The sequence below is a fragment of the Astyanax mexicanus genome, chromosome 11 (assembly GCF_023375975.1).
Source record: "Astyanax mexicanus isolate ESR-SI-001 chromosome 11, AstMex3_surface, whole genome shotgun sequence".
In the NCBI taxonomy this organism is placed as follows: domain Eukaryota; kingdom Metazoa; phylum Chordata; class Actinopteri; order Characiformes; family Acestrorhamphidae; genus Astyanax; species Astyanax mexicanus.
The window spans coordinates 34272534-34299134 of NC_064418.1; the positions used below are offsets into that span (position 1 = coordinate 34272534).

A 26601-nucleotide genomic window follows, 5' to 3' on the forward strand; every position below is an offset into this window, starting at 1 on the left:
TAGGGTTAATACGGCACCTTAACACTTTAAGCTGTAAGCCACAAAATTTGCGTGGCACTGTGGGAACTGCAGATAGTGGCTTTAGAGTTTCATTACAGAAGCTTTATAGTTTGCTGTCAAATTTGTACACTCTAATGTGTCAATACAGAAGGTAATTTTAAATTAAGCTAATTCTGTAACTACTTAATTATGTCCTTGTAAATTCAGTGTAAATAATAATTCAATATAAATCTAGCATATAGCAAAATGACTATGTTTTAAAGTAGACTGAGCTAACCTAGGAAAGTCTTGTCTCTGCCAAATGTACAATGGCTATGTTGGACTGAGGCAGTCAAAAATGGGACACAGCGTCACTGTGGTCGAAATGAATGGCATATGTATTTTAGCGCGCTTGTTGACTCTCTGTTTTTTTCCATGTGTGTGGGTGTGTACATTTTTGGGTCAGCCCAGGCCATCTTCTGTGTATGCGGATTACCAGAGCTCGTTCCCTGCAGGGATTATAAGGACACATCTGGGTCCTGTTTCACAAAAGCGTCGCATCCCGGCGATCATCATAAGATGTACTGGGCTGAGCCTCAGCCATCTTACTGTGACCGCTGTGTTCTCACACTTTTGGGAAACAAGGCCTAAAATCAGTTTGAGTCCTCTCTCTCTCTGTCTATCTCTCTCTTGCTCTCTGTCTCACTCTCTCTCTTTTTTTGTCTCTCTCTCTCTTCCTCTTTCCTGTCCTTACCTCCTCTCCTGTCATTCATTATTTAGGAGCATGCTGGCCTGCTGCCCGCTCCCACTTTGATGTCCACAGACGCGCCATCATATGCGACTGACAGGCTTTGCTGTCCTTGCTTCAAAAGGAATAGACACACTTTTGATAATCACGCTAAATTCATTCTCACTCTGTAAATGCTTTCCACTGTACGTTCAAACAGCTGCGAGACACAATGTGGCGAGGAAATTTGCTCTTATTCAAAACAGTAGCATGTGGTGCGCGGTGTGGAAAGGCCATCTTACAGTATGGGAGGCGCCTCGGTGGTGCCAGGGCTGAGGAAATGTCAAGCCCTGAGAGCTTATTCTGCTTTAAATATAACAGACCTGACCGTGGAACTCAGTGGCTTCAGGTGACCTTAAAGTTAAATAGCCAGAGATTCTGGTTCAGTTCATTTGGGAACGGACGCCATACTATAGTCTGCTAAAAAAGACCTTGAAGTAAAAGAAACAAAACAAAAAACAGGCCTATATCTCACAATAGAACTAAACAAAAAGAATACTTATGGGATGGATCACATTAGTGACGGATAGCTTATTTTTAATGTGTAAACCTTTTTTTCTTCTTTAAAATTTTGGGAGACCAATTAACCAACCAATCCCCTTTCATATAAATCCCCCCCATCACTAGCAATGTCCCCAGGACTAAAAGCTGGCCACTAGTATAATTCTCCCCCAACAACACAGAGTTATAGGCAGCCACAGCCACTTTGGAACTATGTGTAGCCAGCATTTTTGGAGGAAAGCGCAGCGACCCAGTTCTAATACAACAGCCAACAGATCACACTAAATGTGATAGGGGAGAGAGTGCCATCTCAAGACCAGCTGTCCTTGCTCAGACTCTGGCTGCTGATGGAAAACGGCAAGCAGCAAGCAGCACACCTTGGTCCGCTGGACCACTCAGAGCCTACCTTATAGCTTTTTTCTTTTTTAGTTCTAAATGAGCAAAACGCAGCTCCATCTCCTGCGTGTGACCCAATTGTGTCAGGCAGCCAGCAGGGTGAGGAATAAGTGTGTTTAAAGGTGGCAGGGCCCGGTACACCCGCCAAGCACACACTGAGCTTCAGACATTATGAGAAAACACACTCGCTAATTACTGATGTCAGTTCTGAGGCTCAACTGAGGGAGGTAGCATTTACAGGGAGAGAGAGAGAGAGAGAGAGAGAGAGAGAGAGGACAGAATAAACAGTTCAATAAATCTGCTAAATCACACTGTCTGACAGTTGCTGCTCTTCTCATTGTCTTTCTCTCACTCAGTCTCTCATGTCCTGCTGCCTTCACACTCCTTTCTATAAAAAGACCAGTTCAGCTTGGTGGAGAAGCAGCAAGTTCTCTCTGTCCTCTTTGAGGAATCCAAATAGACACAAGGGGAGCCACTTAACTGAAATGTCAGGAGCCCGTTGCCATCAGGCAGAAGGCTTCGGCTCAAAAGTATGGCTGGAAAATATAACAAAAGTCTAGTTTTCAGATCATCCAACTTATTTAATGCCATCTGACAATGCACGAGAGAAAAACATCCCACCCAGTGTCCTGATCTGTGTGTACACATCCTGCAGTTGCTAGCTGTTCCTCTCATTGGTAAACATCATCTCCAGGCAGAGAAACCTCTACAGGACTAAATGGAATAAATTTCACGTAGCAGAGCCTCACAGCATCCGTCTTTACCATTATTTAAATGTCAATCTGGCTACATAAAACAAAACGAGACAAAAAGGAATACATTTAAATATTCATGCTAGTGCTGTTCTCTTTCAGAAGCTCGAACGGAAGTGATTTGTTAATGCAAAACCGCCATTAGAAAATGCACCGTGAAAGCCCCGGCGATGTGCAAGCTTCTTACTTACTATATTAAAGAGCACTTACGCATCACCTTAATTATTCTACATAGGCAACTAGAAATAAAACAGACCAAAAGCCCACTTACAAACCAAAATGGTTTAATTTAATGGTAGCATAATATTTGTCTTTCTTTTTAATTTAGTTTAAGGGAAGCTTGGTCCAAAGCATAGCTGACAGCAGAGAAAAAGAGAAAAAAATCTTTAATGATTTTTAAACCAGTTTATCTGGGCTGTATACACACTTTATCACTAGTATATTTACAAATAAACAATTAATTGCAATTTGTGTAATTGCAATTTGTCAATTGAGGTGCCCTCAACTGACAAATCATAAACATAACACTGTTCTGCCAAATCATGTATTGCCGAGAGACTGATGAAGCTAGCTGGCTGCTACAGCTAACCAGGGAGAACAAGCTGCATCACTCCTGCTTAGTAATGTAGTTTTGCTTATGATTATTAAATAAAAGCACTGCACTTGCCATAAACTGGAGATTGTTCCAGTTAATAAAACACATTTAATACATTCAAATAGGGTCACTGGTGAATCATTTCAGATTTCATGTCATTACACACCTGCTATAAAACAAATCTTTCACCTTTTTTTTTTTGACCAGACCGTGTATTATATTACCCTGCTAAAAAAACAGCCTGACCAGATTAGCTACGGACTTTTGCTATTTGCTACTGATTATTGTTTGGGGTTGGTGGTTTAGCTGGTCTAAAAATCAGTTCAAATCTGACCAAGCCAAACAATCAGCATGACCAGAGTCAAATACAACATACACTATACTGGTCAAAAACTGGTTAACCAGGAAGGGTATGTGTTTGCCTGGATGACCAGTTTAAAAAAAACACCTATATAACAACCTTTTCGCTATATTGAGATGCTTTCTTGTTATTTTAAAATGCATTCTCTTTATTTTGAGGCATGTTGAAATCCTTAGATTGCATTTTATTTTATTAGGTGGTGGGAAAGGCTTCCACAGAATGCCAAAACAAATCTATCATCAATGTCAAAATCATTTGATATGTACCTGTGTTCTTTTTAGCCTGTTAATTAGAGGATAAAAGATACTATTAAACATGGGTTGGCAATTAGGTTTGGCCAGGGGCCAGATATTTTTCAAGCCATTATGTTTTATGGAGTGCTACAGACTAGTAGCTCTCCAGCCCAGAGGGTTGTTGAACCCAATTGCAGAACAGTCGATCTCAAAGCAGGTAACCCAAGAAGAAAGGGAAAAAAATAATAATAATAAATAAACACACCACTCCTCATGCGGGATCGAACCTGTGTCATCAGGGTCACGGTCCAATACACTACCGCTGCCACGGCTAGTGAATTGGGACACAGCCAAAAAAAATGCCCTTATAAACAGATAGGGAGCCTAAAGTCTCGCTGAGCGCGACAGAGAGACAGGGGAGGAATGGAAATAAAATCTCAACAGAGAATCATTTTATTTTATTTTATTTTTTCCATTAACGTCATTATAGTTTAAGCAACCTCACGGGCCAGATGTTTCATGCTTGTGAGCCACATCTGGCCCACAGGCCACCTATTGCCCACCCCTGCTATAAAAGAACCAACACTGACTACACCTTCAAAGGTTAATAACAAGGAACCTTGTTGCTATTAAATGTGTCACAACATGTATATTAATTATAAAAACGTGGTTTTACTGTTTTGCTGGTACACTGAAAGAAACCTACATATCATGATATTTTTTTGCCATATTTTGCCCTAAAACCACCCCAGCACCCACTTACCCAGAATTGCCACCACAACATCATCCTTCAGGATCTCGATAGAGCCTCGGGACAAGAAGTAGAGCGCTGTCAGGACATCTCCACTGTGGACGAGTGTGTCTCCTGGGGGAGCATGGGTGGTGTTGAAGCGCATGGCCAGGGCCCGCAGGCAGCCTTTAGTGGCCCCCCGGAATGCCTTACAGCCCTGCAGGAGGCTCTGATTTAGATGAAGACATATATCTGCCTGCAAGCATTCAGGAAAGCCCTTTAAAACCTGGACAGAGAGGAAAAGGGGACATGGAGAAAAACAGTTAAGCTTAAGTTAAGGTATCTTATATGATGGATTTTTATAGAATATATGTATGTGTATGTTGTAATTTTTGCTCAGTCCAGTTAATGCCAGTTAAAAATAATGTTTAAAATGAGTATAATCTCCATATTATCAGCTCCATTGCGTATATAGGGACACTTTTAAGTTCTATAATTACAGACTCACGTAGTCATGTATCAGTTTCTCTTCATACTTTATTATCCTCCCTTCTCCCTGTTCTTAAACTGTCAGGGTCTCAAACTATCACCACATAACTGTTATTATTTGATGATAAACTAGAGTATGGTCAAAATAAACTGTGCAGCAGCTAGGTATGAGTGTCTAATACCATGAAAAGTGAGTGAAAACACAGTGTTTAAAAACTCCAGCAGCATTGCTGTGTCTGATCCACTCATACTGTATGTAATGCACAAGGAATACAGTCTGTAATTATAAAACTTCAAAGAGTCACAAGATCTGATGTGATAATATATATATATATATATATATATATATATATATATATATATATACTGCTCAAAAAAATAAAGGGAACACTCAAATAACACATCCTAGATCTGAATGAATGACATATTCTCATTGAATACTTTGTTCTGTACAAAGTTGAATGTGCTGACAACAAAATCACACAAAAATCATCAATCGAAATCAAATTTATTAACCAATGGAGGCCTGGATTTGGAGCCACACACAAAATTAAAGTGAAAAAACACACTACAGGCTGATCCAACTTTAATGTAATGTCCTTAAAACAAGTCAAAATGAGGCTCAGTATTGTGTGTGGCCTCCACGTGCCTGTATGACCTCCCTACAACGCCTGGGAATGCTCCTGATGAGGTGGCGGACAGTCCTGGACAGTCTGTGGTGCAACGTGACGTTGGTGGATGGAGCGAGACATGATGTCCCAGATGTGCTCAATCAGATTCAGGTCTGGGGAACGGGCGGGCCAGTCCATAGCTTCAATGCCTTCATCTTGCAGGAACTGCTGACACACTCCAGCCACATGAGGTCTAGCATTGTCCTGCATTAGGAGGAACCCAGGGCCAACCGCACCAGCATATGGTCTCACAAGGGGTCTGAGGATCTCATCTCGGTACCTAATGGCAGTCAGGCTACCTCTGGTGAGCACATGGAGGACTGTGCGGCCCTCCAAAGAAATGCCACCCCACACCATTACTGACCCACTGCCAAACCGGTCATGCTAAAGGATGTTGCAGGCAGCAGACCGCTCTCCACGGCGTCTCCAGACTCTGTCACGTCTGTCATGTGCTCAGTGTGAACCAAATGCCAAGCGTCCTGTACGGTGTTGGGCTGTGAGCACAACCCCCATCTGTGGACGTCGGGCCCTCATACCATCCTCATGGAGTCGGTTTCTAACCGTTTGTGCAGACACATGCACATTTGTGGCCTGCTGGAGGTCATTTTGCAGGGCTCTGGCAGTGCTCCTCCTGTTCCTTCTTGCACAAAGGCGGAGGTAGCGGTCCTGCTGCTGGGTTGTTGCCCTCCTATGGCCTCCTCCACGTCTCCTGGTGTACTGGCCTGTCTCCTGGTAGCGCCTCCAGCCTCTAGACACTACGCTGACAGACACAGCAAACCTTCTTGCCACAGCTTGCATTGATGTGCCATCCTGGATGAGCTGCACTACCTGAGCCACTTGTGTGGGTTGTAGAGTCCGTCTCATGCTACCACGAGTGTGAAAGCACCACCAACATTCAAAACTGACCAAAACATCAGCCAGACAGCATAGGTTCTGAGAAGTGGTCTGTGGTCCCCACCTGCAGAACCACTCCTTTATTGAGTGTGTCTTGCTAATTGCCAATAATTTCCACCTGTTGTCTATTCCATTTGCACAACAGCAGGTGAAATTGATTGTCAATCAGTGTTGCTTCCTAAGTGGACAATTTAATTTCACAGAAGTTTGATTTACTTGGAGTTTTATTGTGTTATTTGAGTGTTCCCTTTATTTTTTTGAGCAGTGTATATATATAAGTAGTTTCAAATTCGCAAGCCTACAGAACCCAATGTTCTTCTTTCAAAGGCATTTCACCTTAGCAGAATTCTTTGTGCTAAATGACCTTTACAAAAACAAATATTAAAACAGATTTTACATTCCATAATTCTAGGAATTCAGAAAATCTAACTGAAAGCACTGTGTGAAAAAGATGAAAAACTGCTCTATGAATGAGAAGTTCAAAGTGTTCACATAACATGCAGCAGAGGGGATGAGCATGATAATAACTAAGAAGAATCCTGTGTAAATACCTCCTGCTCGTCCCGAGGTGATGAGGTCAATCCATTTCATATGAAGCAAAGATAGAGAGAGAGACAGAGTTTGCCTTGAGTATGCATGCTGACAAGTACAACTTCTCACACATTATACTTGATGTGTTCGAGTCTTAGAATTCTGACAGTGAATAGAATAAATGTATACATTGTCCAAAAAAAGCTTTTGATTTTATATGGTAATGTTTAATATCCATCATATACAATATGAATGAATGAAAGATGAGGTAACTTTATGGCGTCACATCAATGTTAAAAGTTGAGGGCGCAAAAATACAAGCCGGGGGCGCAAAAATAACAGGTGAAAAAAAATAACCAGAATGTTTTAACATTTTGCGTGTGTAAATTAACTTCTCGTGAGCACAAACGTGAAACTAGCGAGCAAAAAAAAGTGAATAGTGTGCGCACTGAAGAAAATGTTGCCCTCTAGCTTATTTTTCTCTTTTTTCAACTGAGTGTTTTGCGCTCGAGTTTTGAAAGGGGTGGTTTTGACAGTTTGGGGGCGGTGCCGAGGTCTCCTCCCTTAGCGAACACTATTGGCTGGTATCTCCAGGGTTCGTGACGGACCGCCTACCTCCACGAGTCGGAGGAGGGCGGGGACAGAAGGACGGCAGGAGAGTTAGCTAACTGGCTATGCTAACATCCAAACAACCCGCTCTCCGGTGCGGCGGGTCTGTCTGCCCGGGTTTAGTGCTCAAAGCGACCCGCTCTGTCTGCCCGGTCTCTCACTTGGAGCGATCGGCTTGCCGGCTCTATATCTGCCCGGGTTAGCCTAGAGCGACTGACTCTCTGGGCGAACAGCCGCGGTCACTACAGGAGAGAGTCCGGGCAGACAGAGCGGGTCGCTTTGGGCACTAAACCTGGGCAGACAGAGACGGCGCGCCGGAGAGCGAGTGGTTTGGATTGTAGCATAGCCAGTTAGCTAACTCTCCTGCCGTCCTTCTGTCCCCGCCCTCCTCCGGCTCGTGGAGGTAGGTGGTCCGTCACGAACCCTGGATATATCAGCCAATAGCGTTCGCTGAGGGAGGTGACCCCGGCCCCGCCCCCAAACTGTCAAAACTGCCCCTTTAAAACTCGAGCGCAAAACACTCAGTCGAGCACAAACCGCTGCTGCAGGTAATTCACACAGCGCGCGAGGAAAAAAACACCCGAGAGGAGAAAAATTCTTCTTCAACGCGCACACTATTCACTTTTTTTGCTCGCTAGTTTCACATTTGTGCTCACGAGTAGGGCTGCCACGATTAGTCGACTAGTCACGATTATGTCGACTATTAAAATAGTCGACGACTAATTTAATAGTCGATTAGTCGTTTTTTTTTTTCTTTGTTTTTCTCTCCAAACTGCTGCGACTGCCTTTCTGTCCTGGACGCACATGCGCAGTAGTGGAAACCGGGGTAGGTAGTGGACGACATCTCAGGACATTATACAGACAGGCTCTGGTTTCATGGCTACCCCGCTACAGAACTCAAAAGTGTGGGATCACCAAGAAAATAAAAGTGAAACGCGTGCAATGCAATATCTGCAATGAAGAACTTGCCTTCCTCGGCAGCACAACCGCGATGCACGAGCACCTGAAAAGGAGGCATGTTGTGGCTGATTAAATGACGAAGAAGCTAAATTGCTATTTAGCTGCTAAAATTAGCGTAAACAGAGCGTTAACTTAGTACTTAACTTACTCATCTTGATAGCTTTAAAACAGAGGTCACTAATAGGCGGACCGCGATCCGGATCCAGACCCAGACGTTGTCACAAATGCCGTCCCAAACCGATAAACTACAGAGAAGGATTTCATTCTGACAGTGGCTTCTGTTTTCAGTGCTTTTCGGTGCAGTAAACTCACAGATCAGTCATGTGTGGTGTACAATCACCAAACGCTCTCCTCTGCCAATCAGATCTGTGCAGACCGCTGCCCTGGCTAGTGAATTGGGACGCGGACGGGGAAAAACGCCTTTATAAAGAGATAGGGAGCCCAAGAACTGGCAGAAAAACAAGATCGGGCAGAAACTAAAGACACACTGAGTGCGACAGAGAGACGGTAATGTACACAATATCTGAACAGAGAGGCATTTTTTATTAATATACTTTTTTTTCATAATAGTTCAAACAACCTCACAGTTGAGATGTTTCATAAATGCCAGTGCCTTATCCTTATTTTACACAGTTGTTTACACTTTATGCTAAACAGTAAAATAATTGTCTGTTACAACAAGCTGCATATTTCATTAAAGGTTTAATGAACTATGATTTTAATTGTTTTTATTTTTAGTTAGCATATAGCTGAAATCTAATGATGGTTGTATAATAGCAGCTGCATTCTATTGTGATAAACTGTGTTTTATATTCAATTAACGTATGATCCGATTAGTCGACTAATCATAAAAAATAATCGGTGATTAGTCGACTATAAAAATAATCGTTTGTGGCAGCCCTACTCACGAGAAGTTAATTTACACACGCAAAATGTTAAAACACGCTGGTTAATTTTTTTCACCTGTTATTTTTGCGCCCCTGGCTTGTATTTTTGCGCCCTCAACTTTTGACATGGATGTGACGCCATATATCTCATGTGGTTGATCTTCTACAGTAACGCACCGTGTTTAAGTCGATGCCATTAGTGTAGGTCCAGGAGTGCTGGAAGTACTCCTCCAGCCTCTGCCTGAGCGGGTTTGGTATTTGGTGGAAGCGGATAAACTCTTTCACCCGCAGCATCTGCATATGATAGCGTGCTGTTCCTGAGTACAGACGCTGAATGATGGCCGACACATTCCCAAAAATGCTGGCGTACATTAGGGCTGATCAGGGGAGATTTAGAAACAGGGATAGCAGAAATGTTATAACACTACATATGCAAATTTATGACACAAAAAAGTTAACATGTAAAAAATAAAGCATGCATTATTAAGACTGATTAATTACACTGGGGGGGGGGGGGTCCTTTCTAACTCATAGAGTATTTTCTTTTTATAAATATATGCAAGTCTACATTTATGAATTATGATGAAGTAAATATGAGCATCGGAGATGCTCATGAGATTACAGCCAATGAGATAATGGTACCAAAGGTACCAAAGCTTAAGATAAATACAATGTTGGTCTTTAGTTTCCTGCCGCAGAAAACATGATTAGATATATATGAACAGAATAAACTTTTATTTTGAGGCAAACAAGGTAACTGAGGACATTATTATTGAATATTATTGAAAAGTTTCTTCATTTAAAAAATTCAGTTAAAAATGTGAAACTCATATATTATATAGATGTATTACACACAGAATGATCTATTTTAAGCCTTTATTTATTTTATTGTTGATAATTATGGCTTACAGCCAATCAAAAGAAACCCCAAATCAGTGTCTTAGAATCAGAATTATAATACATAATATTATATAAGAGCAACTGGTACTTTTGGCAGTGTGGGCAGTGTGCCAAGTCCTGCTGGAAAATAAAACCTGCATCGCCATAAAAGTTGACAGTAGAGGGAAGCATCAAGTTCTCCAAACCATCACTGACCAGTAATCAGTAAATTTTGCATTTCATTTGGAAATCAAGGGAGCAGAGTCTGGAGGAAGAGTGGAAAGACACACAGTCCAAACTGCTTGAGGTCTAGTGTGAAGTTTCCACAATCAGTGATGGGTTAGAGAGTCATGTCCTCTGCTAATAACTTTTTCGGAGATTCAGATTTCATTTTCCAGCAGGATTTGGCACACTGCCCACACTGCCAAAAGTACCAATAGGTCTTATATTATATTCTAATTTTCTGAGACACTGGCTGTAAGCCATAATCATCAACCATAAAAGAAATAAACGCTTAAAATAGATCATTCTGTGTGTAATACATCTGTTTAATATATGAGTTTCACATTTTGAACTGAATTACTGAAATAAAGTAACTTTTTAATGATATTCTATTTTTTTAAGATGCACTAGTACACATGTGTCAAACACAAGGCCCGCGGGCCAAATGTGGCCCGCCACGTCTTTTTATGTGGCCCGCGAGAGCTTGTAAAATCTTAGTGTCTATAATAAATAGGTCAGAAGCGTTCTTTGACCAAAAAATACATTTCCCACAATGCTTGTCGATTGTATTACCCGCAAAGTTACGGCTTACTGCCACTACACGGCAGTGTAGTCATTGATGTGGAAACCCTGCCGGAGGGAAGGTGTAACTTCGCGGGTGGAATTGAGACATGTTTATCCCATAATATCCAGAAAAAGAAAAGTTGATGCAGACGGACGGCTGTGCTTCAAGGCGAAAGACCGGTATGCATTTTGTGTTACTGACGAAAATAAACGCTTTTTAGAAGAGATATAAATTATGTGTAAATATTTATAAGACAATAGCTGATAAAATCTGTTTTAATGAGGTTAATAAACATCACTGTGACATCGCTAGTCGCAGTTTCACCTCAGCAAAGGACGAGGAGGTGAATCACTTATCTAACCAGCCTTTACTGATTTCTTCAACAGTCTAACCTTGCAGCCGTGGTGTGTTCTAAACTCCGTAGTTATAAACATCCTGAGGTTAGCAGCGCGCTAACTGACCTGTTTATAATGTAATCCGAGCAGTGACTCATGCTCTAAACCACATGTGTCAAACACAAGGCCCGCGGGCCAAATGTGGCCCGCCACGTCTTTTTATGTGGCCCGCGAGAGCTTGTAAAATCTTAGTGTCTATAATAAATAGGTCAGAAGCGTTCTTTGACCAAAAAATACATTTCCCACAATGCTTGTCGATTGTATTACCCGCAAAGTTACGGCTTACTGCCACTACACGGCAGTGTAGTCATTGATGTGGAAACCCTGCCGGAGGGAAGGTGTAACTTCGCGGGTGGAATTGAGACATGTTTATCCCATAATATCCAGAAAAAGAAAAGTTGATGCAGACGGACGGCTGTGCTTCAAGGCGAAAGACCGGTATGCATTTTGTGTTACTGACGAAAATAAACGCTTTTTAGAAGAGATATAAATTATGTGTAAATATTTATAAGACAATAGCTGATAAAATCTGTTTTAATGAGGTTAATAAACATCACTGTGACATCGCTAGTCGCAGTTTCACCTCAGCAAAGGACGAGGAGGTGAATCACTTATCTAACCAGCCTTTACTGATTTCTTCAACAGTCTAACCTTGCAGCCGTGGTGTGTTCTAAACTCCGTAGTTATAAACATCCTGAGGTTAGCAGCGCGCTAACTGACCTGTTTATAATGTAATCCGAGCAGTGACTCATGCTCTAAACGGCTGCTGTTAGCTGATTGGGCTGAAAGATGAACTGTAGAGAGCTGTATTATCCGGTTAGTGGGGTTATTTTATTTCATACACAGAAGAACTTAAAATTTTAAAAACGCTCCAGACTGGCTCAGCTGAGTCCTGTAGCCCGTGGCTGGGCTGTAGCTCTGACTCAGTAAAGACTGTGGGCTTGTGCTGCTGCAGCTCCCACTAGTGGTTGGATGAGGAAATGCTAAATCTGTCACAGCTCACAATTTTTGATTTTATATTTATTAAGCCTCTTTTCAGTATCAAACGTTTTGATCAAAGTTAATATAACTTGTATTTTATGTCATTTCTATTCACTTGTATAGTTTGGTTCTTGATTGATGGAGTTTTTGGATTTCATAACAGGATTTATGTTAATAGAGCAACAAGCAAACATTTTTTCCATGCAACTGTAATATTTGATTGAATAAGTAATATATTGAGAGTTATTTAACATTAAGGAGTAATTACATTCATTTACATATATTACATTTGGTTACATTTTCTTCTATTTATAAGTTACATCTGGCCCTCGGAGGACAGCCAATATGCCAATGTGGCCCTTGGCCAAAATGAGTTTGACACCCCTGCACTAGTATATACATGGCTCTTAATTTGACTGTTCTTGAAAAGTCTATAGAACCCGTTGTGGAAACACCTTAGATACCAAACATGTGAGGCTTCAATAAATGGCAAGGTAAATGTGAGCATGAGAGGCCAGTCCTAATGAAATAGTATCAGATACTAAAGTGAATAAATTTCACATTGTTAGTTATTAAGTTATATTAAGTATTTGATTCTATGTATTTTTACATTAGTTTTTTTTATTATGGACTTTAATAATAAAAAAGCTTGGCCTGCATCTGACCTCCACACCCCCACTGTTACATCAGTTTGCCACATTACTCATCAAGTGTTGGAGTAGTGGGCTGGAGAAAGCGGAAGTTCAGGTGATGTTGTGGTCAGCACAATTTGAGAAACTTGAGAAACTGTGTTAAAGAAAATGTGTGGGGAAGAAAAATACCATCATTATAGGAGCTGTGTGGACAGCAGTGAAAAATGTGTGGGAAGCCATTCATTTAGACCATTTTAAAAAAGATAGAATAAAAAATTAAAAAAGTGAAGTCATGACCAGAAAATAAACTATACAATACGGATGGTTTTGGATTTCCATTATGTATTAATGACAATTATAAAAAAATGCTGCTTTTTTTGCCAGTGTATTGATACGTAAGGCAGTATGTAAAGGTAAAGCACTGATTCGTGTAACATTGCCATTGTACATCTCAAAAGGTCAAATGTTTGGACACACATTCTCATTAATATTTGTCCTTTATTTGTACTATTAACTACATTGTAGATTAATATTAAAGATTCAACACTATGAAGGAACACATAAAATTAGGTGGTAGACCAAAAAAGTATTTGACTCAAATCTGATTTTTTTTGCTCAATGTGGCTCAGATCTGATTTTTTCATGGCTGTGTGAACGTGCCAAATACGTTTTTTTTTTAATCAGATTTGAGTCACTTTTATATGTGGTTATAAATCGGATACGTATCCTAACCATGGACATGCAACATATATATGAAAGGTCAAATTGGAATTCCTGTGTCTTTTTGCTTTTACGCATTCACTACGTGCTTTCTTGGTGCAGCTGTGCAGCTATAGCTGCAAAAACAGCAAAAGCAAGCAACCTGACTGTCTGCTGTTTCTCCACTCCAGCAAAAGATGCTCCACATATGAGCTGCTAACGCATTTATTTCCCTTTATAAAGCTACGAGTCGTCTCTCAAATATAATGTTTTTTGTTGTTGCTGAAGAAGGCGACGTTTACACACGTATCAATGTGCTCATGTGAGGAGTTTCAGGGACAGATTTGTTCACATTACCCACAGATACAGCTCACTTCCATTTGTGAATGTGAACCGTTAAGATAGCCAAATCTGATCTGAGCAAAAAGTTGGGTTTGAGCAATGTGGCTTATAACGTGAACGTAGCCTAAAACACTATTTTTTTGTTTACTTTATATTTGCATATGCGTTCCTTGATAATTTTGATGTCTTCAATTTAGATATTAATCTACAATGTATAAAAAAATAAAAATGAAGAAAAAAACAATTACAATTACATGAAAAGTGTTCAAACATATAATGTCTATTTTCTTGAATTTTATTATGCTTATATCCCAGTAGCACAGAATTAGAATTTCATTGCATGCACTGTCCTTCAATCAGATTGATATAGCAAAGTCATACTCACATCCAATGAGCATCACACAGATAGAGAAGACCTTCTCAGGGTTGGTATTTGGTGAGACGTTGCCAAAGCCCACGCTGGTCAGGCTGCTAAATGTGAAATACAGGGCTGTGACATATTTGTCTTTTATGGAGGGTCCAGAGCTACGGTCACTGTGGTTGACCCGCTTTCCAATAGACACCCCGAGGTTATGCAGCCAGCCAATCTTGTCGTCTGGTTTCTCCATATTGCCAATGGCATACCAGATGCAGGCCAACCAATGAGCGATGAGTGCGAAGATGCACATGAGGAGCATCAACACTGCTGCTCCATACTCCGAGTACCGGTCCAGCTTCCTGGCCACACGGACCAATCGCAGCAACCGGGCTGTCTTCAACAGGCCAATCAGAGTCGTTGTCTAAAAACACAAAGGGAGACACCAGTTTAGAAAGTCTGCATAACAACGGTAATGCTGTACATTTTTCAGTAATACAAAGGCAATACTGTCACTGAGAGATTTTCTGTCTTTATTAATCCCAAATGAGGGACGAAATCTATACATTCCCATTGAATCCTGCCTCATGACAAACGAGACAGCAAAATAATAAACAGCACATACCATTGATTTATCACTTTTCATTGTACACTGTGTAGCTAAATCCTGAGATAATCCTCTTCATTTCCTCGTTCATCTTCTTTTCATCTATTTATTTGATTATTAAGCAACAATGAACAATTAAGTTCCCCTGAAAGAGCCACAAATCCCCTGGATTAATACACTGTATTATATCAGCTAATCATTACTACAGTGGTCACTTATCTCAGTTTCAAAATGATGTGTAATTATAGACTATTACGCACTGCTATGTGTATACATTACCACTAGAGACCACCGCAATCCAGCAGAAATGCAGCAGTAATGCCCAGAACACATAAAGAAAATCAGGGATAGGGAAAATCAGCAGATGAGAAGCGCTGGTAATCGAGAATCTCCATTCATTCAACTTTAATTCAAATATCTCTCACTTGCCAAGCTCTAAATACAAACAGGCCACGGGTCAATGAGCACTATTGTGTTCACTAAAGGCAAGTAGACATAAATTCTCATTTGTGGAAGGCTTTCCTTCAATGGTACAACCTGTGAATGAGTCCCTTGGAGTTTACAAGGCTCCTGCTACACTTTAAACTGGCCCCTGGCAGGAAATCATTTATTTACTTGGCAATTACTCTGCGAGTGTAAAGAGTCAGCAAGTGCTGTGGGTATTTTTAGTGTTCGTCTGGAAGGCTAAGTCTGGCAGTGAAGCTTAGTCTGCATATAGGAGCTGACAGTGTGTTAGCAAGAGGCTTGTTTAAAGGTGTTTTCAGCTTCAATCTGAGCTGTGGTAGCTAGCAGATACCGTTCAGCAGAAGTCACGAGCAAGCCATTAAAAGCTCATTTGCAGCTTCTGCTCACAGTGAAGCACAATTAGAACCACTCCTAAGGATGGCAGACAAAATAAGAGCTGCAGAGAAACCATCAGGCTTCATTTTCAGTGCTGATAATGGATGGAAGCTTCTCTGTAAGATCAGATATTATTGAGATGATAATATAAATACTTAGAGTGTAGAGTGGTACAATTAGGAGATAAACATAATATTCAGCTGTTGGCCTGTTTTATTTTCTTTATTCTCTTGTCTTTTTTATTTAGTTTTTATTTTACTGTGACATGCCTATTCTACATCTAAAAGTACTTGCTCAAATACAACAAAAAATGCACTTTTAGTATTTAACCCTCCTATTATGTCACGGGTCAAATTGACCTGTTTTAAACTTTGAAGATCTAGGAAAAATAGTTAAGAGTATTTTAAGTAAAAAAAAGAATTTGCTTGCCTTAATTAGTGTAATCAACTTTTAATATGAAAATGGTACATCTCACATATTTGCAACCACCCCCTGCAAAAACTAAAACTAAAACAAAACTGCAATTTTATGTTTTAATGTTATGTAATGTTTTTTTTTATATGTTGGTCTTTTAACAGAAATAAAGTAGTGAAAGTAGTTTTATGAAAAACGAGTGAGTTATCCTAATTGAACCACTACCTGTTAGAGGTAAGGAACACCACTGCACTAAATATTGATAGAATATTTAGAAATGGAGTTAGTAATGAAACATTCACACTGCTTTTTAGGATTTTTGGGGTAATTAAACTGGATGCACTGGATCAATATGACCCAGGAACACAATTTCTGTTCCTGAGAAATGGACATAACAGGAGGATTAGAGAAAAAATATGCTTTCTTTGAAAAGCAACACAATATTAAATTTATGCAATGGTAAAAATTGGCAAATGGAAACAAACTAATTGGTGTTTGGAATTCAGCAACATGTAATTTTTTCGATAGTTATGGCCAAATTAAGCAAACTGCCTGAAAAAAAAACTGAGTACCAGCATCTGCTGTGCATTTCATTAGGATTAACCTGCTGAATGGATGTGCATTGTGCACAGTATGCATTCAGTGTCCTGTCAACTCTGAAAACACACAAAGCCCTAATATGAATGGATATAACTGGGTATGAAAGTGTCAGTGTTTTTCAAGGTCACTGTCAAAAAAAAAAACACTGCAATTCCTAAGAGGCGTAAGCTACAGCTAGCTGTACAGACACTACAAACACAATGGAATAGGACCTGAGGTTCAGGATAAGGCTGATTGATATGAGTGAAGCATTTGTTGTGAGATGTAAAGTCACTTTAAGTTAAATTCATTCTGTTAAAGAGACATGTCCTGATACCACCTATCAACTATCTGTGTCGGTCCCATTCTATCACAGCTATACAAACCTTACAGTACACCTAGGCCTGTCATGATAACAACGATAAACGATAATATTGTCATTTTAAAGGGGAATTATAAAAAAAAATGCTTTTTCCGGCTTCTGGGCTCCCGAAGGAGCTTTAAGACAGTGTGTCACAGTAATAAAATACTAGCATAATAATACTATTACACCATTTTACAGTTAAACTAACTTTTTATTACTAAGAACAGACACTGGGCTTCCAATATACAAATATTTTAATGTCCAAAATAACTAAAACAATTAAAGTACAGGCACTCTGGACTCTGAGAAAAAGGCACTAAATATTAAGTGTCCATATATGTCCTTATGGTTCAGCAGTCCATAGCTCTTGCAATAAATGTATTTTTAAAGTAACTGTCAGACAAATTCAGAGCAAGGAACACCAGCATGTTCACCCTGTGGGGCTTGAGGCAGGATCTCTTTGGGGTAACAATATTCATATTCAGTATTCAGCTCGGAAAATCGGGCTGGATGGTTGTGCTTTAAATGAGATCTCAGCTTCGTTTCCACTATTTTGAAACAAGTCAACATACCGACTGATTCACGTTGATGGTTCTCCTTGCTCATTTGGCTTAAAGCCAAAATACTCCCACACCGTAAGTCCATCCGAACTTCTAAAAAACCTTCTAAACGCTCTCTAGAGCGGTTTAGTTAGGAGAAAGTCCTCGAAGCACACGTTTGCTCCGCTGTGTGTGTGTGTGTGTGTGCGCGCGCGCGTGTGTAGACGCCGTCACTGATGAGCTCCGCCTGCCACTACACTGATTTCCTAACCGATAGATGTCGCTGTCGGACAGATTCGTCAAAAGTCGTCGAGAGAGCCGCACAGCGCGACTGGTTCTCATGTAAACAAACTCATGCGCCCAATGGCTGTTATAGACGTCGGCAAAAATTATCGCGGTTAAAAAATTATCGTACGATAAGTCAATAACAGTATAGTTATCGCAACAGGCCTAAGTACACCCTCCACATACGCAGACCGCAGACACACACCATCATAAAACACACTCAAACAACACACACTGAACAGCACACATCCCATCTGTTCAACTGCAGACACAGATACAACCACACACAATGCTGGCAAACCTAAACCAGTCCATTGGGAACAGGCTTTCCTCAAGCCGGCCACTTTAGATTTGTCATTCAAAGCTATTATAATAGGCAGACAGGGTTTCGACTGCACACTGCACTTCATAATACACGATACACATTGCTGACTGGTGTTTATTTTAGTTACAATATGCTCAATGACGCATCAATGGACAATTCATATTAGTGCCCTGACCTACTGCCTCAATCCAATTACAGCCACTAAACCGGCTTTGTTTATTTTGGAGGATGCAGAGGAAGCAAGCAAGGGTTTGGCATGGTGTAGCACAACAAAAGTGGAGGTTTCACTCTGTGGGAGGAGATTTGACAGATGAGGCTAGCAGGCAAGCGGCGGCAGCATGCAGTCCTGCCCGTTAGCACCTGCAGGATCATTGTTCTCCACGATACCAGACAGGCTCTCAAAGGGCAGCAGCATGAATGCATTACCCTCACAGTTCCTGACAGATAGATTCCAGCACCTTGCTCTTGGCTGGTCAATAAAGTAAACGCAACCCAAGTAGTCTCCAATTACCCTTTCTGCTAAGCCTTGGTCGGCTAGCTAAACAGAGAAATCGGGCATTTGTTAGGGTAACTGGAGACATCGTTTCCAAACTGTTCCTCCGCGGGATGCACCCTGAGATAAAGTGGTAGAATTCTTCCTTAATTGGGCTTCAGGCAATCCTCACTGCTGGAGTTCGATGGAGGTTGCCAAGGAGTTTTGCTCAACAGTGCAATTACTTTCACAAAGATGAAAGAAACACAAAGGAGAAAGCAGCAGGGCTCCAAGTGTAAAATGCCTAACTCTAACGTCTCCATTCACAGCCGTCCAAAAAAAAATAACTGACAAAAAAGCTTTGGCTGGTTTTAAAGCCGCATCCAAAAGCTGATTGAGGCTGATGTGCCAGAAGCGCTTTCTGAGCCACCGCTGAAACATTCCCACACAAATAAACAAGTGGACGAGCCAGTGCGCCGGCCGGCCGGCCTGCCAGTAGTCCTGTAAGCTGCACAAACAAGGGCTAGGCCTCCCTTGCCTCATCTAAATGCATCATTGATCGCCATTTGGTAAGCCATTAATCCAAATAAATGGATTCTGAATCACATACCATTCAGAAAAAAAAAAAAATCTAATCCCTCTCTGACCACGACAAATACATTCAGCTTTTAAGAAGCAGCTCCTGGCAGTTAGACTGTGTTTGCTGGATATCAACAGAACAAGTGATGATCCCAAATGGACACATAAGACCTTGCAGGGTAGAAAAAACCCCCCAAAAAGGAATACATACAAATATTTGCTGTCCAATACAAGAACATGCATCTCAAAAAGATTGTAACCTTGGAATGGAGGTTAATGTAAAAGAGTTTATTACACACATTTTCATATTTTTTATTGGTCTATTCAATGACTGTATAAATAGACAGATAAACAAGATGGCAGTGCGCACTGACACACTTTAATATGTTACTGCTCTTCATTCATACTCATCCATGATGCTGCTATAGAAAATATGACTTGGGCACATGCACTCTATATTTCATGCTGCTGCTACTTCCCAACTCATGTATGCTGTGTACTATATATTAGGGGTGGGCGATATGGACATTTCATTGTATTTTGGAGATGATATGATATGATATTATGATACTGCACACCCCTAACAGATATTGTAAAAAAAAAAAAAAAAAAAAAAAAAATTAAAAAATTGTAAAAAAGATTTGTAATAGAATTTAATGATCCAGAATGTCATGATAATAATGAATAATAATGCACTCTAAATATCTCCATATATCGATGATTAAAGTAAAATAAATGATACTGGACAGATACATTGTATATAATCTGTCTCTAGTAGATATATCATTAAAAATGAGAACAGTGAAAAAAGTAGTACCCTGATGTAATAATTAGAGGTGGGTGACATGACACGATATTTTTTAGAGTATAATATCGTTCACAATATTCAAAAATGTTGGCGATATTAGTGCGTACAATACCATATGGCACACCCCTAATGTTATCTATTCTATGCTTTATTTTATATTTTATACTTATTTTATTAATTTTTTTCATAATAATTGATCTTTCGGGTGTAAACTGGACTGTGGGAATACGATTTCATTCCACCTCATGTACATACAACATGCAATGCAAATGACAATAAAAACATATAGATAAATGTTTTTCACCGAATAGCAGTGTAATATAATTTTACTACAAGACGATAAAACAAAGCACATATAAACAGTTACTTACTTCATCCGTGCCTGAGCCAAAGATGAGCAGGTCGAAGGGAATAGCTGCCACCATGTCTATGAGGAACCACCCCTTAAAATAGTGAACAGCAATCTTCCCCGGGTGGCTGACCACCTCCTCGTTGGCATTCACATACGTGGTCCGGAAGTTTATGAGGATGTCAATAATGAACATGATGTCCACCATTAAATCCACCACGTTCAGAGGGCTGCAGGAGTAGCCGCACTTTCTCCTCTTCTCCTCCTCAGGGTCGTTGAGCAGGAAGGCAGCGGAGTATGGTGTGAGGATGGCTGTGTAGATGACCAGCAGCAGTATGAGCCAGTCCCACATGGCTTTAAATGGGCTGTAATGGAGGATGGTGAATTTATCCATGCGTGGAGCCTGGAGCTTATACTCTGGTAATACGTCTGCACCCAGTGACAATACCTGGATAGGGAATAAAGCATATGATTATAGAGAACTTTTAGTTTAGTCAGAAGTTCTTATAATTAGGGCTGCATGATTCTGCAGTACATTTTTGCCTGGAATATATGCGGCAACATTAAAAATACAGAAATTTTCACTAAAATTCATTAGGATGTAACGACAAAATTTTTGGCCTAATGTTGTATACCGAACACAGTTTTTTTCAGGTTTTCATTCATTTTGCAACTTTTGACACAATTTCAAACAAAAAACAATTACTAAATCTTTCTCTTGTAAATATGTCATGTCAAATGAGAACAATGTAAAATTTCGTCCAGCAAACATAAAAATATATATATATTATTTTAATATGCAAAACAGGTATTTTTTGCTCCTGGGCCTCCCCTACAGACAGGAGTTCAAAATCAAATTTAATTTACAGTAAAGTAACAAATCATGTTTTGAGCTCTCTTTAAAAAAGTCAAACGCGCACATGCATTTCTGGACAAGCTCTAAAATAAAGAACTGCCATTGAATATAAAAGAAAAATGAGGACTGAGGTGGTTAAATAAAAGAACATGAATTTACACAGAGTATCTGATCTTAGGCTCTCTTTACACTTGATAAGCAGCAGTTGACTAGACTGTGTGCCACTCTAGACTCTAGAATGGCACAACTGTCTAACTGCTTGCCTTTATACCCAATATAATATACACCTCAGTATATACACCTCAGCCCTCCATGGTCTCTGTGAGAGTTTGAGAATACAAAGGCCTCTTCACGTAACTGGGGGTCCTCCTAAACAATGGAGGGCAATAAATGGTAAGTAGACTGAGGGGGAGAGACACAAATTAAAATCTTACAAAATACTTTTTTTTTTTTTGAGTTGACTCAACTCAAACAACATGTATTGTTAGAAGTTAAAAATGGAAAAAACTTTTAACTAAAACACAAAAACAACAAAAAATGACTATTCTAAGATCCTGCCACAAAACATTTTTTACAAGCTGTAAAAAAAAAAAGGAATCTTATACAGAATGTATAGAAAAGCAATCTTCTGAGCTGTCTATTTTGGAGCAATTGCTGAAGTGATCCGGGTTTAAGTGCCCCTTAAGGGCACAGCAGTGGAAAGAAAAAAAAAAACGATGATACTGTGCTGAAGGTCTGTAGGGAATATCTCATTTCACTCACATTAACCGCTTTCTGTGGGCTAACTACTTACTGTTCAACAAAAGGACAAGCTGAAAACACCAGACAAAGAGCTGTAGCACTCAGCAAGGCCCGTAATTTGACACGGCATTGTGTGTGTGTGTGTGTGTGTGTGTGTGATAAAGAGGGGGGGGAGGGGGGTCATTATATAGAGAAAAAAATTCTCTGTCAGATTTGACATGATGGTCACCTGTGATATTTCGGAGTTTGCAGATTCGTCCCTGTGGGTTGCAGCGCACAGACGTATGACGATCATTTTCAAAATAGAGGCTGACAATGCGTCCTGCTTGTATAAGCAGACTGTAAGAATATGATTCCTGGGGTTTGTAAATGCTAAAAAAAAAAAAAAGGCTGAGATGGTAAACTGGGCATGTTTTGTTTTAGTAGACATCCAGCAATTTCAAATTGCCTCAAGGAAATGTCGTAAGATTTATACAATTTTTTTCCATGTCTCAACATTTCGTTTTTTTTTTTTACAAGGTCAGCAAGATTCAGACTCCTAAAACACACTGGTGTAGACAATCTGTACTCGAGGGAGTGCGTGACTGGGACTGAGCTTGCAGAAAGCTCATATCCACACACAGACACAGAGACACACACACATATGTACACACACACACACACAAATGGATACACACACCTCCTGTGGCTCTCATCGGCACAGACAGACAGCAAATGAGGCCTCTCTGCCTGATTAATACTTCATTAGCCATCCGCAGCGGCAGCGTGAGGGGGAGCCTGTTTTGTGCTGCCTCCTCAGCATTTCCCCTCTCCTGATCAGAAATGGCTGAAGAATAGATAGTTTCCTCTTATCTGCCTCTCACACACACACGCGGACTGTGGCAGTGAGGTAATGTGAGAATCACTCAAAGGTTGACAAGCCAAATGACTGAATCCTCAAGCAAGAAAGACTTGAGGAACAAGAGCTAGCTGGCCGGGCTTCCTCGAGGTGAACACGTGTGTTTTTCTGGATGGGCTGTCAATGTCTTAAGCATTTCTCATTTCCTCCTCAGGCTGTCCAAGGGAGACAGTGGTACACGTGAGTGGGGCTCTAACCCAGCGCCCCCCAGAGTATGCACAGAGCACAGAGACTCTCCACTGACTTTCACTGGAGGACACTTTCAGCAGTTATCTCCCCTCGAAGCCAGTCGTCCCTCTGTGCGAGGACCCAAATCTAATTTTCAACTTGCAGCTGCAGCAAAAAAAAAAGTGGGTTGGGGAGGGAGGGTTAATTCACGCTGTCTCACATTTTGAGGCTGCCACAGCACTATCGAATTCTGTTTTGCCAATATTGGGACATATATTTCCTCACAGCAGTAGGAAATCCATCTTCATGCCTGGATGGTCTTTTGATACATCGCAAGTGCCAGCAAGAGAGACAGTGAGAGATGGACGATGAATACTGGAGGAAAAAAAAAAAAAAAGAATCCAGAGATTCTATAGCCTACTAAAAAAAGAGCCTGCAGTATATGAACTCAATTTTAAAGGTCTCATTCCGCTAAAATCCACTTGTGAAATACTATAGGTCTCTCTGAGTTGTATATGCATGCTGCACATGAAACTCATGCTCTTTAGCCTCCCTTGTCTGCATTAGCTAGTAAAAAAAAAAAAAGGAAATCCTCAGAAATACGGGTTGATGAGAGAGACGTCATGGCCTCGCCCACCTTGGCTCAGGACCACCCACAGGCGGTGCTAAACCCGGGCTACAGCATTAGGATCTATAGCTAAGGAGCTGCAGGAGCTAATAGCTCTGTGTACAGCTTCTGTTTACAGAGCTAGTTAGCGTTAGCTGTCTTGTGTAAGTAACTCTAGGTTTACACTAGGGAAGCACGGTTTGGCAAGGCAGCTCAACTCGACAGAACACCTGTGAAAGCGGGTGCTGTTCCCGTCAGATATTTATGATATAGAGCGGACTCTGGGGTTTCGACTTGGTAAAACTCCCCAAGCACCGTATCACCAAGTCTGAGGTAAAATTTTAGTAGCGTTAGTTTAGCTGAAAGAAACGTTATCCATGGCGCTGGGATGGGGGAGCGTGTCACCCTTAATATTTACAGGGTTAAGCTTCATGCTTATCATCAGTACACATTTCAATTCACTAATTTGTCTTTTAGTGTGAATGTGCAGTCTATGACCAAAATAACACATAGAAAATTGAAAGATTATGAAAGATTTGATCTGGTTTAGGAGACCACTGACTTTGCAATAAAACCATGCAGCACTTAAAACTTGCACTATATCAAAAAGGCTATTTTTAGAACACATAAGCCTCTTTTCCACAGTAGAGCCAAATGATTGCCATAGTTGCATTAAGCTGTTCCTCGTCCGCATGTGACCACTCGATTTATTAATTAATTATTTTTTTTTTGGTCAGAAGTTGATATAGTGAGCACATGTACCCTGGGGAGCAGAGAGGGGTAAAGGCCTTGATTAAGAGCTAAACAGTGACAACTTTAACCACTAACCCACCACTGCTCTAACCCTTCTGCTCTAACCTTATATCTCCCGACTGAGAAAGCCGGGGTCAGCCATTATTTGGTGCTGCTAGAGCAGGAAGGGTTAAAGACCTAGACCAACGGCCCAACAGTGGCTGTTTGGAAAGCCTGAAGATTGAATCCACAGCCTTAAATTTTGATAACACAGATTAGATCCAGTTAACCCAGACAACGTAATGATGACATTCTGATTGAGTTTATTTTTTTTGTCGTTCCGCATTCTGCTGAATAAAACAATGGACAATTTTGAATTATTTGGGTGTTTGCTAAACTGCTTTTGGTCAGAAAAGTGAAGCAAATACTTGAGATAAATGTTTTCATTGAATTACGATTGAAGGATTACGATTTTTGGCAAACAAATGATCTTAAACCTTAAAGGAGCATTAAACCCCCTGATTTTAGCTGACTCCACCCTCAGCACACATTTAAAAAATGCAAAAAATGGGAGGGTTAGTTTGGGAGTGGCACTGGGTGATGTATGGGTTTAGAGGGAGGGGAGAGGGGAGAGCTGATTTGTTGAGCTGCAGCAGCAGCAGATGCCTCTAATAGCAGTGAGATCCACATGGTTGGACGTCAGAAAGGGGGGTGATATTATTGATTGATTCATCTTCATATACCAAAGTACACAGACACATCATTCATTTTTATAGCACAGTTGAACCTGTGAGGGCAGGACTGGTATGTTTCAATACTTCAAATGAACACATTAGGTTTAGGGTTTAGTGGCTCTGAAAACATCAGATTAAAAAAACATATGAGGTGGTCTGGTCAAGTCTGACATACTGAAGGAAACTCAGGAGCATATAATAACTATAAGCAAATCAGCTCTGGCCACCATAGGTTTCCATGATGTTTCCTTCTGGATATGGTTGTGATAAAGCACATCACTGTTCCGTATAGTTAACTTTGCTTAGCTTTTTTGCTTATTGGGTTTACATTATGTAACTTTTTGCGGTATCATCTGATAAATATCAAATCATATCATAAATATCAAAAGCAATTATTGTATACACATTTATTTCTATAGTTCCTAGATCTGTGCTACAGTCACGCAAGTCACACAGGTTGCTGCTATGGAAGACACGTCCCACCAGATGCTGTGATACAGTGATTGTGTAAAATAAACTGTGCTGGGCATGTTTTTTAACATGCTTTAAAGGGCAAAAACTGTGTCCATGTGTAAATCTAGTTGAATCTGCTATATATTCACAATTCAACTGTTCAGCCAGGCTACACAGTGCGATGAGATAACGATAAGTTCACCCAAGGACAAGGGTAAATACAGAATCATTTCCATACTGATCCAGAGAAACCTAATCTGTTATTCAACTGTTGGAAAAAATATCTTCGTGGTTGTAATTACAGATTTTACTGGACATCAATACTGCGGTGGACCTCACAGATAAAACCTAGCTGCATTACATCACAGATAGATCTTACCTGTGTGACTTTCTCCGTGACATTGTGGGTGCGGTCTTTGACCTTGGGAGCGATAATGGTCTTCTCAGAGCCGGGAGGGGAGGGGACTTTTTTGTCGTTGGTCTCGGAGAAGTTGAGCGCGATGAGGGGGATCTTGTTAATGGTGCTGTATTTGTTGAGATTGGAGTCTGAGGTGGAGCCCAGCAGACTGGATTTGAGATGGTTGAAAGGACCTGAATGAGAGGAAGCAGCTCAATTAGAAACATTCGTAAAAAGACACTCAGATGCAGCTCATTAGAGGATATAGCTTCTTAAAGGATGTTTTCTCTGCACACTGTTTTCACTGCAGTGTGCTTAATGACTGGTGCTGAATGGAAATTCCTCATTACACTGGAACAAACAACCGTAAAGAGCAGCACGGCAGCATGTGAATTCAAAAGGAAACCGA

At 40.6% G+C, this 26601-nt stretch overlaps 1 protein-coding gene across 1 annotated transcript in view; it reads right to left on the reverse strand.

Moving 5' to 3' along the window:
* Positions 1-26601, reverse strand: part of LOC103027310 (potassium voltage-gated channel subfamily H member 7) — a 105838-nt gene that overhangs the window by 20638 nt on the left and 58599 nt on the right. Inside the window, exons 5-9 of the mRNA XM_049484983.1 lie at positions 26175-26386; positions 20629-21054; positions 14476-14869; positions 9553-9752; positions 4368-4620 (exon numbers count right to left, since the gene is read on the reverse strand). Of these exons, the coding sequence (XP_049340940.1) occupies positions 4368-4620; positions 9553-9752; positions 14476-14869; positions 20629-21054; positions 26175-26386 (1485 nt within the window). The remainder of the gene's footprint in view (positions 1-4367; positions 4621-9552; positions 9753-14475; positions 14870-20628; positions 21055-26174; positions 26387-26601) is intronic.